At 52.9% G+C, this 15,747-nt stretch overlaps 1 protein-coding gene across 2 annotated transcripts; it reads left to right on the forward strand.

Annotated features, from left to right (window-relative positions):
• The first annotated feature begins 1,299 nt into the window (after positions 1-1,299).
• Positions 1,300-11,161, forward strand: POLR3GL (RNA polymerase III subunit GL). 2 transcript variants are annotated; one of them, XM_073322725.1, is made up of 9 exons: positions 1,305-1,380; positions 1,960-2,072; positions 2,457-2,634; positions 3,879-4,008; positions 4,783-4,851; positions 5,474-5,530; positions 6,090-6,163; positions 6,657-6,770; positions 7,364-11,161. In XM_073322725.1, exons 3-9 carry the CDS (start codon positions 2,512-2,514, stop codon positions 7,448-7,450), a joined length of 654 nt encoding a protein of 217 aa, XP_073178826.1. In that variant the 5' UTR covers positions 1,305-1,380; positions 1,960-2,072; positions 2,457-2,511; the 3' UTR covers positions 7,451-11,161. The 2 variants fall into 2 exon arrangements, with proteins under 2 accessions (XP_073178827.1, XP_073178826.1); XM_073322726.1 differs by lacking the exon at positions 1,960-2,072 and having other exon boundaries at positions 1,300-1,380.
• The last annotated feature ends 4,586 nt before the right edge of the window (positions 11,162-15,747 follow it).

Below are 15,747 nucleotides of genomic sequence, written 5' to 3' on the forward strand. Positions count from 1 at the left end.
GCAACTTGGAGCAGATCTGATTCCTGAGATAAAGTAGAGGGGGAAAATCCTTTATAGAGCTCTGTATTGTCAGGAAACGGATGTTTTTGTTCCTATTGTAGAAGCAACTTCAGGAAAGGCTGAAGAGGGGAGCAAGGGAAAGCAATGGAAGAGATGCATCTCAGGTCCTACAAGGTTGGGTCTAGCTAATGCTTGGATGGGAGATCTCCCATGAGGGCTTGTGCCAATGCTCCACACACTGGTATCTCTCTAGTTCTGACGACCTGTGTAGATGGCAGTTTTGCAAGGCCCCATGACATGTACTGTAATAGTTATTTGTCCCCGTGGAAGGGGGAAGTAGCTGCCTTAGCTCTGAAGCCCTTTGTTTTACTGTCAGAGGTCATCACTGGGAACCAGTGCCCTTGGATTCAACTCTGGCTGGCTGGGCAGTAGCCGTGAGGCAGAGTTGAGGATCTAGGCTACACAGGGAGCTTTGCATGAAGCTCAGCTGTTAAGGGTGACGAGCAGGATAGAAATGCCTAGAGCGATGGCTCCAGGTCAGACCATGCTGTCAAACCTGCCACCACAGGGAACCCCAGTTCTAGAGGCCCAACCTCCGGGGGCAGGTTTAACAAGGACAGTAGTAACGTAACTCCCCTGCCAATAGGGAATCAGGGGGGTTCCCCACTTGTGACAGTCCCAGCGAGGGTGACCAGATGTCCCGATTTTATGGGGACAGTCCCAATTTTTGCGTCTTTTTCTTATATAGGCTCCTATTACCCCCCACCCCCTGTCCCGATTTTTCACACTTGCTGTCTGGTCACCCTAGTCCCAGCCCAGCACATGGCAGGTCCCTCCATCCACCCTAACCCTCTCCCCATGCACGTGTAACCCTATGCTCCCCCCTCTCCCCAGGGGATTACTGTGCCCCTGGGTGGCAGGGCAGAGCAGTGTGGGGGAAGAAGGCAGGGCAGAAAGAGTGCTGGGGGGCTTGAAGACCCTCCTGGGCAGGGCTCCACCTTCCTCTGCCCCTTCCACACACTCCCTACACTTCTCTCTCTTTCTCCTTCATCCATCCATCTTTTTCTTTCCCATCCCTTTTTCTTTCTTTCTTTCTTTCTTTCTTTACTCCATCTATCCATCTTTCTTTATCTCTTTCTTTCTCCATCCATCCATCCTTCTTTCTTCCTTATCCATCTTTGTCGCTTTCTCTCGCCTCCAGCAAAAGTCTCTCCCCTTACGCCCGCCTCCTCCTTTGATTGGCCGCGGCGCGCACCAACGAGCGGCCGCCTTTGGGCCCCGCCCCTTCGGAACGTTGTGTATCCGATTCGCTTCCGGGCGGAACCCACGTGGAGTCGGCGGGAGCGGGCGGTGCGAGACCGACTCAGTTGCGCGACCCGGGTAAAGCGCCGGTTCGGTTCGGTTTGGTCTGGTCCGGTCCGCGGCGGCCCAATGGGAGGCGGGGAGCGGCTGGCAGCTGGGTCCTGCGCCCTGGGGCCTGCTGGGCATTGGGGCCTGCACTGCAGATCCTGCACCGTGCAGCCTGGGGCCTGGCACTGCACCCTCTGTCCTGCTCTGGATGCTGCGCATGGGGTCCTGCACTGTGCAGCCTGGGGCCTGGTACGGTGCACCATGGGACCCCGACCCTGCACCACACACCCTCACTTCTCAGCCGGGTATCACACTCTCTGGGCGCTCTGTTATTTACTGAGCCGCAGGAGCACTGGGCTTGCACTGTCCGCTCTAAGCCATTCACCGTGCGTCGTGCACTCTGGGGCTTGCACCCTCAGCTCTGAGCCGTGCACTGTGGGTCCAACACCCTCAGCTCTGAGCCATGCCCTGTATACCATACGTGCTGATTTATAAATCCAGCTCCACCTACTCTGGTTCGTGCCCCATCCACCCTCAGCTCTGAGCCGTGCGCCCTCGGTCCTGCATTGCGCACCCTTGTCCTCTTACATGTTTGGCTTATCACATCAGGGCAACTTGCGTGGTTGGCTAATGCACAGGTTGGACGCTGTTTAACCCCCCTTAACGTGCTGCGAGATATTAAGAGGACGGCGGCAGTGGGTTGTAGGCCTACCTGCAAAAGGGTGAGTACACTGGACAAAATGGAAGTTGTGTTTCCATGTTAGTGTTGGAAGGAGCACAGTGCAGTGGCTAGCTTACTAACCAAGGCTGCTGGAGATCTGGGTTTAAGGCTTTATTCCACAGCGGCTGTCTGTGTCTCCATCTGTTAGTCCCCAAACTAGGGTCAAGCACTGTTCTAGGGGTGCAGAGAATAAATCAGTTGAAGATTTTTGAGGTGCTGAGATGAAACAGTATCTTTCTCTGAGCGAGGTGGCTCTCATGTTATTAAGTGCACGGGGTTCCTATCATGGAGATCTGTCCCACGGCTTTGCGGGGCCGTGGCTTTGGGAAGATGCCATTCTCTAGATTCCTGAGGATCATAAAAGGCTCTCTCCTCCCCTGTGCAGGCCTTGGCGGCGTTGGATCCCGGCTCTATGTCCGCCTCTCCTCGCAGAGCAAGCCATGGCTGGAAGAGGAGGCAGAGGGAGGGGTCGGAGCCAGATGACCTTCAACGTGGAAGCTGTGGGCATTGGGAAAGGCGACTCGCTGCCCCCGTCTACCCTCCAGCCCTCGCCGCTCTTCCCTGTGAGTCCGTCACGTCGGGGTCCCCTTCTTAAACTAAACACACAGTCACTATGGCGTGGGTGAAAGGTGCTGGATTGGCCGCACTGGGGCGGGAAGGCCCCTGTGCACAGAGCAGGGAGAGCAGCGGGGCAAACATCCCCTGCCCGCTGCCCTGCCAGTGCCCCTCCCTTGACCTGGGGGGAGTCTACGTGGCCTTTCGGCGCCCCACCAGCAAGGTGGCCGACTGGTGTCAAAGGGGGATGTGGAAGTGTGTCCTCTGAGAGCCAAGACCCACAAACTCATGGCTCTTTCCAAGCCATCAGGAGGGAGCAGCTTCTGGGTGCTGCCAGCCTGGAATTTAAGTGAATCCAGACTGTAGATCAGGGGTTCTCAATCTTTTTTTCCTTCTGAGTTGTGTGTGTGTGTGTCGTCTCCTCCCTCCCCCCACCCTCCACAACATGCTATACAAACTGCACGGCTCACAACTACTGTTTCTCTGCATATAAGAGCCAGGGCCAGCGTTTGGGGGTAGCAAGCAGGGCAGTTGTCCAGGGCCCCACACCACAGGGGGCCCTGCGAAGCTAAGTTGCTCAGGCTTCAGATGGCGGGCCTTGGGTCACCGGGCTTCAGCCCCATGCGGTGGGGCTTTGGCTTTCTGCCTTTGGCCCCAACCAGTCTAATGCCAGCCATGCTTGGCTGGGCCCCTGAAACCTGCTTGCGGCTCCCCAGACTCCTGGCTGAGAACCACTGCTGTAGAGGACTCCATAATGCACTTTATAAAGTCTCCATAGCCCCATCCCCCTCACATCTATGTACACAAACACACACGCATCTGTGCCTACACTCACATACAAACACACACACACCAATGCATGTGCATGTACACACCCATTCATATGTATGTACATATTCACACCCATGCTTGTGTGTACACACATGTGTACGTATATAGTTACCCATGCATATGTATGTTCATAAACACACCCATGCATACATCTCTATACACATATGTACACTTGTACATATGTACATACGCACACACAAAGGTACATACACACCAGTGTGTTTATACGGCAGAGCTGGGCTCAAACCAAAGCCCCGGATCCTAATTCCCTTCCCTAACTTTAGGGGGTTTGAAATCCAGGTCGATTTCACAGCTGAGCCCCCTTCTCTCTCATGATGCTGTACCCCTGCATACATATCATCAGCTTGGCAGCCCCAGGTTTGAAGTTGATACTTGCTTTTCTCCCATCCTGTCTCTGTAGCCCATGGAGTACAAGCCAGTCCCTCTGCAGACGGGTGAGGAGGTGGAATACATGCTGGCACTAAAGCAAGAGCTGAGGGGAGCCATGAAGAATCTGCCATATTATGTCAAGCCGGCCGCCCCCAAGAAAGGTACTGGGGGCTGCTCCAGTTGATTTAAGACCAACATTTTAACTGTATTCCTACCCCTTTCCCCTCCCACCCCCCAAAAAAAAATAGGACTTTAGACAACTTAATGCAAATGAAAACACTGGGCCTGAATTCTCGGTGTTACTAAAGTCCTTTCCCACATGAGGCAGTGGGACCTAGTGGCTGGTGCACATCGCTAGGACAAATGAGACCTGAGTTCTATTCCTGGCTTTGCCACTGACCTGCTGGGTTACCTTGGGCAACTCACTTTCCCGCCTCATGCTTCAGTTTCCCCATCTGTAAAATGGACTTACTGATGATAAGAGAGAGGATTTTTTATTATTATTATACCAGTCAGCAAGCATAAAGCAGCCTTAAATATAAGTTATACCCATTTTAAGGCCCCTTTGCACTGCCAGACTGGTATAAAGGGGCTTTAACGTGGTCTGTGCTTAAAAATTGTATTGGTATAATTATGTTGGTCAGTGGTGAGATTTATTTACCAATATCGTTATACCAGTTCAACTCCTAGTGCAGACACAGTTTTATCGATGTAAAGGTGCCTTCTACTGGGCTATCTTATTCTGGTATAGCTGTACTAGTCTAAGCATTTTTATACCCGTATGACTGCGTCCACACTACAGGGGTTGTATGGCTTTACTGCACCGGGCTAGTTAAATGTGTAGACAAGGTCTGAGTTTGATTGAGAATTCAAGCCCATTTATATGCTGATTATAAAACTGCAGTTTTGACCCCTGTTTGTATGTTTCTTTTCAGATGTTGAGCGCTACTCAGATAAATATCAGATGTCCGGCCCCATTGATAATGCTATTGATTGGAACCCAGGTATGCATGGGAATATTTTACAGTCTAACCCTTGCTCACCTTTCTCTTCAGAGTTTTATTCTAGGAAGACTGATTCACAGCTGTGGAGAATCGCAAAAGACACGGCTAGCTATTACCTTTATAATAATACTGGAGACCCAACAATATGGTAGGACAGGAGATCCGGTGAAACTGAAAGGCAACACATAGAGAAGTGGTGAAAGAATTTTTTTTACGTAGTCTATGGAACTCTTGTGCCACAGGATATTGCCAGAGTAAAAAGCATAGAGGATTTAAAAGAAGTTTAGACATGTGGATAAGAACATCCACAGTTACATTAGATGGATGGATAAATAAGAACAAATGATGATAGGTAGATAGATAAATGTATATGGGAATGGATAGATGAGTGCAGGTGGGGATGCAGAGATACATAGATTATAAACCCTCATGCTTCAGGGCACAAACCAATCACTAACTAGTAGGGGGTCAGGAAGAAACTTCTGTTGTTCGTCATTGTCCACTCAAGGGTTTATTGCACCTTCTGAAATAGCTGGTTCTGGCCACTCTCAGAGTTGGGCTATTGGAGTAGACGAACCAGGAGTCTGACTCAGTCTGGTGATTTCCTTATTTGTCTTTGCAGATTGGCGGCGCTTACCGCGGGAGCTAAAGATCCGAGTTCGAAAGGTCCGGAAGGAGAGTGAGTATTAAAGAAAACAATGATTAGAGCAGGGATTAGAACCACAGCTCCTGAGTGCCTGGCCAGTGCCTTATTTACTAGGCTACATAGATTTGATAGGGGCTGCATTTTATTCCTAACAGAAGAAAAGAAACATAATCCTTAGCCTGTGCTTGCTGTTCCCACAAGAGCTCGTATCTGGCTTCCTCCTACTCCCTTCTGGTCCTCTCATACCCAGGATTGGAGGCAATGAGCCCCACCTGGTCTGGTTTCTATCCTGAGTCAGCAGAATAGCCCTACCTCCTGCCAAAACCCAGCAGGGTTACCTATCATGTAACCCAGAAATGCAGCCCAATAATTAACGAGGTGTGTGTGTCAGCATCAGGCCAAGCCCTTATCCCAGCAACACGAGCTTGGCCTGATGACGTGTGGCAGGGCTTGGAGCATGTCAGTCAACTGCAGCTGGACCGTGATGCATGAAGGAAATGAAACCAGCTCTCCCACTGCCCATCGCATGGAGTCCCCCAGGAATGCCCCATTTTCTGGCTGTGTTCTGATCTTCTCTTTTCCTCTGGGATAGGAACCACCATTCTGATCCCCAAGCACAAACAGCGGCTCCCGGTGGACAAGGAGGAAGCTATTAAGAAACTGGAGGTAACGATGGTTTCCCTCTGATTTCCTGGGTGGGGAATCCTTCGGCTCCATGGCATGTCAAAAGGGTATTATTTCTATCTTGGATTGCTGAACTCCCCCTCTGGTCCCGTCCGCCTCCCCACCCCCATTCTGTGGCCCACTCATTCAGGTAGCCATGTGGGGCAGCTACGCAAAGTGTGCTGCTTTGGGGATATCATGCATGCCATTACTCGCTGGGGTATGCGATACCCCAGGATATACCTTGCAGGTGGCTGTGCGTGCCTGGCTGTGCTGTGGGTATCTGGCCAGAAGTGGCTGCATTACAGCGTGGGTTGCCGGGGAGTTGAAGTGGGAAGTGTCAGACTCTCGCTGATGGCTCCGCAGGGTGGGATGGAGCCAGTGGGATGCCGGGGTGGTGTTTCTCTCCAACAGCCTGGCTTGACGCAGGGAACTGCACAGGAGCATCGCCGCTGCTTGATTGTCCTCTGGGCTTTTCTTTCTTATTAAACCCCAGACCCTTGAGAAGAAGGAGGAGGAAGTGACGTCGGAGGAAGAAGGGGAGAAAGAGGAGGAGGAAGAGGGCAAGGAGGAGGAGGAAGAGGAGTATGACGAGGAGGAACATGAAGAGGTAAGGTGCCTCCAGAGAGGCCGGCCAGCCGCGCTCTCTGCAGACCTGTTGTTTCTCGCCCATCCTGCACGCGCTGATCTCAGTGGGAGCTTTGGCTGTGCAAGGCACTGCAGGATCAGGGCCTTTTATTCCCATGGGAAGCAGCTGGCTGGTGGGTGGAGTTGGGCACGTCTGATCCCAGTTCCCAGTGGGCGAGTGTCCATGTTGCAAATGTCACCGTCCTGGTTGGCCCCAGTCTCGGCAGAACGAGCTGCTGCTTGGCCCCTAGTGTGGGTCCCTCCAGGGCAGGGTGAGGCACAGGGGCAGCATGGGGAAGCCAGGGCCTGTTCTGTGGATGCACCAGTCTTGGGTTCTGTTCCCGAGCATTGCACTGCAGCGTCTCAGCCAGACCAGCTAATTCCATCCTGACTCCCCACCCTCTGGCTTCCATGGGACGTGCCCATCCCTTCCACTTCCTGTCCCAAACTGCAGCAATGCTGGGCACAGTGACCCAGTGCGTCAGCCCTTGGGCCCGGCAGGGCAGTTGATCAGCTGGGGCCGTCGACCTTTGCCCTCCCCAGAACTTAGCCTCCTTCTCCCGGCTGGTTCCCTAGGAGACGGATTACATCATGTCCTACTTCGACAACGGGGAGGAGTTTGGGGCCGACAGTGATGACAACATGGACGAGGCGATATACTGAGGGAAGCCGGGTTGCTCGGATACCAGACTGGCGCAGACGGTGCTCGGACGCCTGGGGCCCCGGATCCCAGCCATCTGCTCGCAGCAGGGACGGGCGTGCCACGTTGGTGACGGCCGATCCCTCAGGGAAGCGGGGGCCGTGTCTGGGCTCGCTGGGGACACCCCCATCCTTCCTCCAGCTCGGCCACCGTTTCTGTCACCACAGTGGGAGGCTTAGATTCAGATCAGCCGCTGAGGCCCGGCCCTTTGCTTCCTGCCTGGCTGCCACCCCTCTCCGAGTGGGCCAGCTGGGGGCGTGGATGGGTCCCCACCTTGGAACCCTCCAGAGGAAGATCTCTCGCTTCACCCCTAGGTGGTGCTCTTGATCCACTTTCCCAGCAGCTGCTTCTTGGAGGCGGATGGAAAATTCTGCCAGGATGAAGAGAGAACTGAACTAAAGCTGACATAACCAGCCTGTCCGAGTGACAGACATCCTCTGCCTTCGGACACCCATCCCCCACCTCCCCCAGGCAGTCCTGCCTAGCTCAGCTGTGGGAGAAACTGACCAGAACACACCCTCCTGGGATCTGCCCCAAAGGAGGAGGTGAAACCAGCATTGAAACACAGCAGTGAGCGGTGAGCGGCTCCCTCCCGCCCCCAGCATCTGGTCCGCTTCGCTCCCACCTGCCTCCCCCTGCGATCTGGAGCTGAACTCTGGTCCAGCTGTTCGATCTGGGAACACAGAGTAGGGGGGGGTGTCAATTTCCGGGTTAGTCAACGGTTTTAATGGGAAACCCCATTGCACCAGCAGGCTCTTAGAGCTACAAGGGGGAACATGAATGGAGCTGTTCTCCAGTCCCATGCCCCTTCCCGGTCCTGGGCCTGATTCTCCAGGGCCTGACCCCTCGTGCAGCCAGCCGCTTTGCACCAATGTGAACGGCCTGGTGGGGAGCGAAGCAGGAGGTTGCACGGGGGAAAACAACTGCACCAGATGTAGGGCCACGAAGAATCATGTCCTGGGGGGGGCGGGGGTCACAGAGGATTTTAATCCCATTTCAGACCCCAGGCAGCCACCCGCTTCCCTGCCTCCTCTTGCCCCAAGGAGTCACCAGCTGACTTTGAGGGATCCCCCCAATCTTGGAGGTGCCCTATGCAGGTTTCCCGTGTGGCTGGTGCCCTGACATGCTCCTGAGGCTTGTCTCGGAATGGGATCCATCCTGTTTCACATCAGCCTGGCAGTGACTCGGATCTCACCAGTCTGCAAAGTTTTAATAAATGAGGGTGTTTTTACTGTAACTTTAAAATATTTTAGGGCGGGTGGGTTAATAAATGAGGGAGTGTCTCCCTCCCCCACAATGATTTTATGCTGCTCAGTGGTTGATGGTTGTAATGTACTCTCCCCTGCCACATCCTGCCTAGCTTATAACCCCCATGCCCTGCAGCCCCCCCTTTCCGGAACTGAGCCAGGCTGCAGGGGCTGGGTGTCTGGGGGAGGGGTGACTCCCTGATTTGACCCCCTATTGAAAGAAACTGGTGAGTGCCCCCAAAATGTATTTGGATGAGTTTTAAAGAAAGATTCTGCACGCAGAAGTGTGTGTGTATCCCGGGGTGTTTACACGTGTGTTGTGTTTTGTTGTGTATGCAGGTATTGGTTGTGTGCTGCAAGTGCGTTTCTGCATGTGGTGCTTTTGCCTGTTTGTAAGGGTGGGTGTTTGTTGGGGGCAGAAGCTGTGTTGTGTGTGTCTGCGTAGGGTGTGCTCCATGGGTTTGCCTGTGGGTGTTTCTTTGTTGTGTTGGTGTATGCTGTGTGTACTTGTTGTATGTGCTTGTATGGGTTTGTACATGGTGTATGTTTTTGCATTTCTGCATGTTGTGTTGTGCTGTGCATGTCTCTGGTGTGTGTGTGCGCGCACGGGGATGTGTATTGGGTGTGTGTGGATGTGTATAGGGTGTGTATGGGGTGAGCGTGTCTGGTGCGTATATGGCACGGGTGTGTGTATGGTGTGTGTGTGCATGGGGGATGTGTGTTGGTGTGTGTGGTGTGTGCGTGTCTCTGGTGTGTGTGTGCATGGGGGATGTGTGCGGGTGTGTATGGTGTGTGTGTCTCTGGTGTGGGTGTGCATGGGGGATGTGTGTGTCTCTGGTGTGGGTGTGGCACGGGGGATGTGTGTATGGTGTGTGTGTCTCTGGTGTGGGTGTGGCACGGGGGATGTGCGCGGGTGTGTATGGTGTGTGTGTCTCTGGTGTGGGTGTGCATGGGGGATGTGTGTATGGTGTGTGTGTCTCTGGTGTGGGTGTGCATGGGGGACGTGTGTATGGTGTGTGTGTGTCTCTGGTGTGGGTGTGCATGGGGGATGTGTGTATGGTGTGTGTGTCTGGTGTGGGTGTGGCATGGGGGATGTGCGCAGGTGTGTATGGTGTGTGCGTGTGTCTGGTGTGGGTGTGGCACAGGGGACGTGCGTGTCTGCATGGGCGATGTGCAGGGATGTGTATGGTGCGCGGCCATTCCAGGTTTAGACCGAATCTCCGCAGGCCAGCCATTGTTCACCCTCGTTCCCTTCAGTGCCCTCACAGATGACACTCCCTGTGCATCTGATTCCACAGGGTGGGCCAGTGGCTTTAGGCTGGTCATTCCTGAAGGAGCCTGCAGCATACGGTCAATGCCTCCAACACTGAAGCCCTCACCAGGGGGCATATGAGCTGCTCCCCACCTCACCTGCAGTACTCCTGCAACTGGGCCAGAGAAACTGGTTTTACTGGGAGCTTGGGAGCTAGGATCAGGCAGCGGGAGGCGCTTTATGTTTTATTATTTCCAGAGCCCTGAGATCCAGATTCTCCTTTCGGAGCCATCAATGCAAGTCCATTGAGTTGAAGTGAACAGAATTTGAACCGCAGGGTTAATTTGAGGGAAAGGGATGGGTTTGGAATGGAAATGACATAAAATGAATGTACCTAGATTGGAAGCTCTTTGGGGCAGGGCCTATCTCTTTGTTCTGTGTTTGTCCAGCACCTGGCGCCATGGGGTCCTGGTCCATGACTCCAGGGCTCGTAGGCACTGTGCATTACAGATAGTAGAAATAACAGGGCCTGATTCTGAGCTTACTTATTCCGGTGTAAATCAGGAGTCAGTGAAAAGTCATGTAGGTGTCAGTCTGGTGTGAGATCAGGTGTCAGTCCAGTGTGAAATCACAATCTAAATCTTGAAGAAAACAGAGTCCCCCAAGAGACTAAACTCTTGCCAAGTCTGATCTGAAGCCCTTTGAAGTCAATTGAAAGGTTACTACTGATTCCACTGGGCTTCAGATCGGGCCCCGGAACAGCAGAGCAGCTAGAGGTCGGAGGAAATCATTTGGATTCCTCTCTATGAATCTGTCATTGAGAAATTTGAAAGCAGGGCTGCTCCTTTGTGTTCTGAGCAGAGCTGTCTGTGTCAGAGACTCTGTGTGTGTGTGTGTGTGTGTGAGAGAGAGAGAGACTGTTAGGTGTCGATAGTTGCAAAAGCAAAACCCACCTACGTCCACAACAAAACGAAACGCACCAGTTGGAAAAAAGCTTTTATGGTACAGGCTCTGCCAGGTGTTTGTAAAGAAGCAGCCTGTGTTGTCTGTACTTGGCCAGTAGGTGGCATCAGTTTGGTTGACTTGTTGCAGCTTTTTAACATTCTCTTTTTAAACATGTCTGTTGGAATAAAAGGATTTGTCTGTTGGTGGGATCTTCCCCCAACCTCTACTGAGTGGGATTTGAATGATGCCTAATCCTATTCCTGGCTCGTGCTGCGGACCTTGGGCAACTGTTCTCGCTCTGTGCCTCGGTTTCCCCTTGCACCTTCAGTCTGTCTGTCTTTATGGGCGTGTCTCCACACACAAGGTGTGCTGCTTTAACGAGTCTAGTTTAACGGGGTAGTGAAAGCAGCCCAGTCCCCCTCAGTGTGGGTGTAATTACACCAGGATAAAGGTGCTCACACCATCCCGAAAAGGGGAGAAGCTATAGTGGCGTAAGGCACCACGGGTGGTTGTGCCCCTTTTAACTATCCCAGGATAGCTAAAGTGGGACAGTTTTGTGTGTAGTCCAGGCCCTAGACTGTGAGCGCTTCAGGACGGGGATTGTCTCCATCAACGTCTGCTTCTTCCGCAAGCCCATTCGCAAGGGTTTGACAGTGGAGCGTTCCTGGTAGCAGAGACCCAGCTTCGGCTCTTGCAGGTATTGCTCGTACCAACTCCTGGATCGAAAGCAGCTGTGTTTACACTGGGGCTTTGCCCAGCACACCTACTTTGGTCTGGGGTGTGTGTGTGTGTGTGTGTGTGTGTGTATATTTTTCACACTAACCAGCCGATCTATGCAGGCAAAACTTGTAAGTGTAGACCGGGTTTAGGAATAACTGTGTGTTCCTAACTTGTGGTAGAATGCTCGGGAAGACGAGGCAGTTTGCTGTTGTCACGTGGTTGGCGGGACGAGGGAAAACCTACGTTCCCGTGTAGTCTTTAACTCGACCTGCTAACTGGTGGGACAGCTCCAAACTGCCTTGTCTTCCCTCGGGCTGTAACTGGCGTTGAGAGCGCATCTTTGTCGCTAGGGGATGTCTGCGTTCAGAGGGGGGATGTAATTTCCAGCGCTAGCTGAGCGTGGCCGCGGCAGCCTGACTACATACCGAGGGGCTCACGGCGGCTACACTGCTGTGGTTACCGTGCTAGCTGGATTCCAGCTCCGTGCGGCTACGTCTGCTCGAGCTGGAAAGACTGCGAAGTGCGGGGCGATTGACGTCCACCCCGGCCTTCCTGTGTCTGGTTCCTAGCCCCAAGGCTCGGCGGTGGGACCAAGCATGTGTGTGAAATTCATCCCAGGTTGTTTGTCTCCCTCTCTGAGAACAAGTCCCTGCAGCCAGGCCTGCGCTTGATGGACTGCCAACGGCTGGATTGTCTGGCTGTAGCTGTCGTGTGTGTGCGGGCTCTGGCAAGCCAGGAACCGGCTCTGGCCAGAGGTGGCAGGTGGGTGGGAAACGGGAGCTGTTTACTGTACAGAGCTGCGAATGCCTTTCTCCTGCAGCGCCCGCTGGAATGTCCTCACAGCCCTGTTTTCCAGCTGCTCTCCAAGAACTTCTATATTTAGCCACTTCCAAGAAGAAGAGGGGACCAGCCCATTTTCCGGGACTTATTCCGCAGAGGAAAACCTGCTGGGACGGGTGTGGACGCAAATAGGATGAGGCGAGATTTCCATGGGGCACAGAAAGATTGCAGGGTTCCCTGCCTTTGCCCCAGAACCTCAGCTGGGGTTAGCACCAGTCACTGATCTACATCAGCACAGGATCTGGGCCCATTTACCAGCTGGGAATTTTACCCGTTTCATCCTCTCTCCTCTTTCGTTTTCTCTCTTCCTTTTTCTCTACCTTAATGTCTTTTGCTTCCCTGGTTTGGCGCGCGCGCTCTCTCTCTCTCTCAGGCCTTGCTGTACCCCTGCGGCTCTCCCAGGCTAGTTAAATCGATATAACCCCCGGTGTGCCAGCCTTTCTAGAGTAAGATGGGGCCTTAGAGCAGTGTAGTTTATTCCCATACAAGAAAGAGCATTGTATGGGGAAAGCCAGTGGGATTTAGGCAACTAAGTTACCTCTGTGCACTGGGGTCGGCAGCTGCCCAAGGTGCAGGGCAATGGAAAACGAGGCCTGGACAGGGTGAACCTTGCACTGTGCTTTGGGTAATATTTATCTTGCCTTTTGGTAGTGCCTTTTGTCTGAGGCTCTCAAAGCTTTTACAGACAGAAGGCTGGCATCACGTGTGTGTCACACCCGTGTGACCCCACTGATGTCAATGGAGTTCTGCCAATTTTACCCCAGCATAGGTGAGAAAAGAATGAGGCCCATTACACCTCCAGGTCAGGTCAGTGTCATCCTCACTGTTTTGTAGCTGGGGAAACTGGGGCACGGAGTAGGTCCGTGATTTGCCCATGGTCACAGAGCAAAGCAGTGGCAAAGCTGGGCATAGAGCCCAGGCATCCTGGCTCTCTCCCGACTATCTCTCATCCCCTTGTTGACGCAGGTGCAAGATGTTGTCACTGCTCCTCTGTGAAGTCCTGTTTGGTTCATGCCTTTTTCCAGTGCCCTGTCCCTAAATCCAATGCAGTCCCTGCTCGTGTCACTCCACGTCAAAGGCAAAGAGTCTCAAATGTTTTCCATGCAAAGGGCTTGAGGTCTTGTCAGGCGGCAGCTGGAAGGGGCAGGTGTGGGGCAAAGCACCAAGCTGGGATTTTCAGCAGCGTGGAATTTTCCTTTGGCCTGCCGTGGCGGGAGAAGCGGGGCTGGGATGGCTTCCAGGGAGAATGGGCAGCTGTAGAATCTCTGTGCCTGGCACAGTCACGGGGTGAGTGTCTGCAGTGACCTGTGGCTATTTGGTGGGTGATTTGGCCTCACCTGGAGATGCACAAACAAGCAGCGATAGGAGTAGGAAAGCAGGGTAGCTTGCAGTTAATTGGATTTAGGTCTGGTCTAATGCGAAACACAAAGTTGTAGCAGTTTAACTAAGGCCTGGTGGAGTTGACACACAGATTTTTGTCCCAGTATAACTATATCAGGTAGCGGTGTGATTTTCACTGACCGTTACACCCGTACAACCCCTGGTGTGAACACTATTGCTGGTTTAAAGGTGTCCTATAACATACCAGTATAGCTTATTCTTCTTCCCCCATAGCTCTGCTGTTAGAAGCATGTTTATACTAGAACAACACCGTGGAGGACAATACCACTTTCCTTCTACTGAGCTAGCTACACACTTGTGTGTATAGACCAGGCCTGTAGGTGTGATTCTAAACCCCTTGACGTGAAATCCATGCAGCCTTGTGCACAGATGTCTTGAATCAGTTTGTCTGGTTTGTTGCGGTTTAGCTCTCCTGGATACATTTACAGATGCAAGCTAAAGCTATGCTCTAGTTCAAAAAGTAATTAATTCAGGGAAGGCCTGTGTTAATACAGGGCAGGCTAGATGATTACAGGTGCCCCCCCCCCCGGGTTTGATAGTCTGTGCATCTAAATTGTACTACGCTACATTACTATGTAGGCTTTTGGTCTATGGTCATCGCCAGAGTCTCTGAGATCCTTCCAGGCGTGCATTACGCCACGTGACTTCACATCTCCCATGTGTCATTTGTTCTCTCATTCTCTCCCCAGAGACAGAGAAAGCAAGAGAATCTACAAAACGGAGAGAACGGAGTTGAAATGGAGTGAAATGGCCAGGCACAAATATGCATCCATCTAACTGCATTGGTTTTTACACTGAATTCAGTTAATTCAGTGCAACCTCTGTAGGAAATAACAAAGAGCCCCCTTTCTTTCTTTTTCTTTTTCTTTCGAAACATGGGAATTGTTTGTGCTCCAGTTAGAAGGTGCTGGATTCCCCGTGTTCGATTACTCCACAGGGCTGCTGCCTTCCCAGTATCGCTCGTCTCTGCCCTTGCACGAGAAGAGGGGAGCTCCGCCTCCGTGCGCCATCCAAGAGGTGGCCAGCGAGGGAGGGCAGTTAGTGCTGAGGCGAAAACTGGTGGTTTTGGGGAAGTGGGAATCCAGCTGAGACTCCCCCCCCCACCCCCTAAACTCATCGCAGCTAAAGGGGACACAACTTTAAAGCACCAGCCTCACTCCTCGCCTTATCTCTCAAGCTGCTCACGAGACGGGGATCTGGCTGCACAGGCCAGACGTGCTGCCTTATTCACACAGCAGCTGGCCATGTTTATGTGCCCTTGTGCTTACAGCACAGGGAACAGGGTGAACAGCAGGAGTGGCTGAGACTGGTCTAGGGTTCATGGAAAGCTGTTCCACCCTTCTGTTGTTTATCCCAGGCTGCTGAGACAGAGCCTACATGGAGGGTGTTGTCTCCCTGGGTGGAGCAATAGGGAGGGACTAGCGAGAATATGATCTCCTGGTTCACCGTGCATAGCACAGCCTGTGCGGGGTTTACGGATCGGAGCCGTCTACCCCCAGCCTTGGGATCTCAGCCCCTGCCCACTGGGGCCAGCTGCTCACCTCCAGATCCCGCACCATCCCTGCCAGGTCACCTTGCCAAACTCCTGATCCCAACCGCTCCCAGAATTGGTTTGTTATTGTAAGGTCACACGTGAGCACAGCCACGCAGTGGTTTGTTGTTGTTGAGTCACTCATGAGCACTGATCAGCACACTCTGGCTGTTGTTGTAGGGTGGCTGATGCACGCTGACCTGCTCTCACCAGTTTGTTGTAGTGTGAGACGTCATGACACTTCCCACCTGCTCCAGCCCAGCCATTCGCCCTGAAGAGACGCCGCTTTCCTTCCTTTTCTCTCAATGCCCACAGACCCAGCCT

The sequence above is a fragment of the Lepidochelys kempii genome, chromosome 24 (genome assembly GCF_965140265.1).
Source record: "Lepidochelys kempii isolate rLepKem1 chromosome 24, rLepKem1.hap2, whole genome shotgun sequence".
Classification (NCBI taxonomy): domain Eukaryota; kingdom Metazoa; phylum Chordata; order Testudines; family Cheloniidae; genus Lepidochelys; species Lepidochelys kempii.

Excerpts from the sequence above, each read along its gene's own strand:
- POLR3GL (XM_073322726.1), top strand. The coding sequence starts at position 2,512 with ATGGCTGGAAGAGGAGGCAGAGGGAGGGGTCGGAGCCAGATGACCTTC. Across the intron at positions 4,852-5,473 it reads TGCTATTGATTGGAACCCAG|ATTGGCGGCGCTTACCGCGG; the intron begins GTATGCATGGGA and ends TTGTCTTTGCAG. Across the intron at positions 6,771-7,363 it reads ACGAGGAGGAACATGAAGAG|GAGACGGATTACATCATGTC; the intron begins GTAAGGTGCCTC and ends CTGGTTCCCTAG.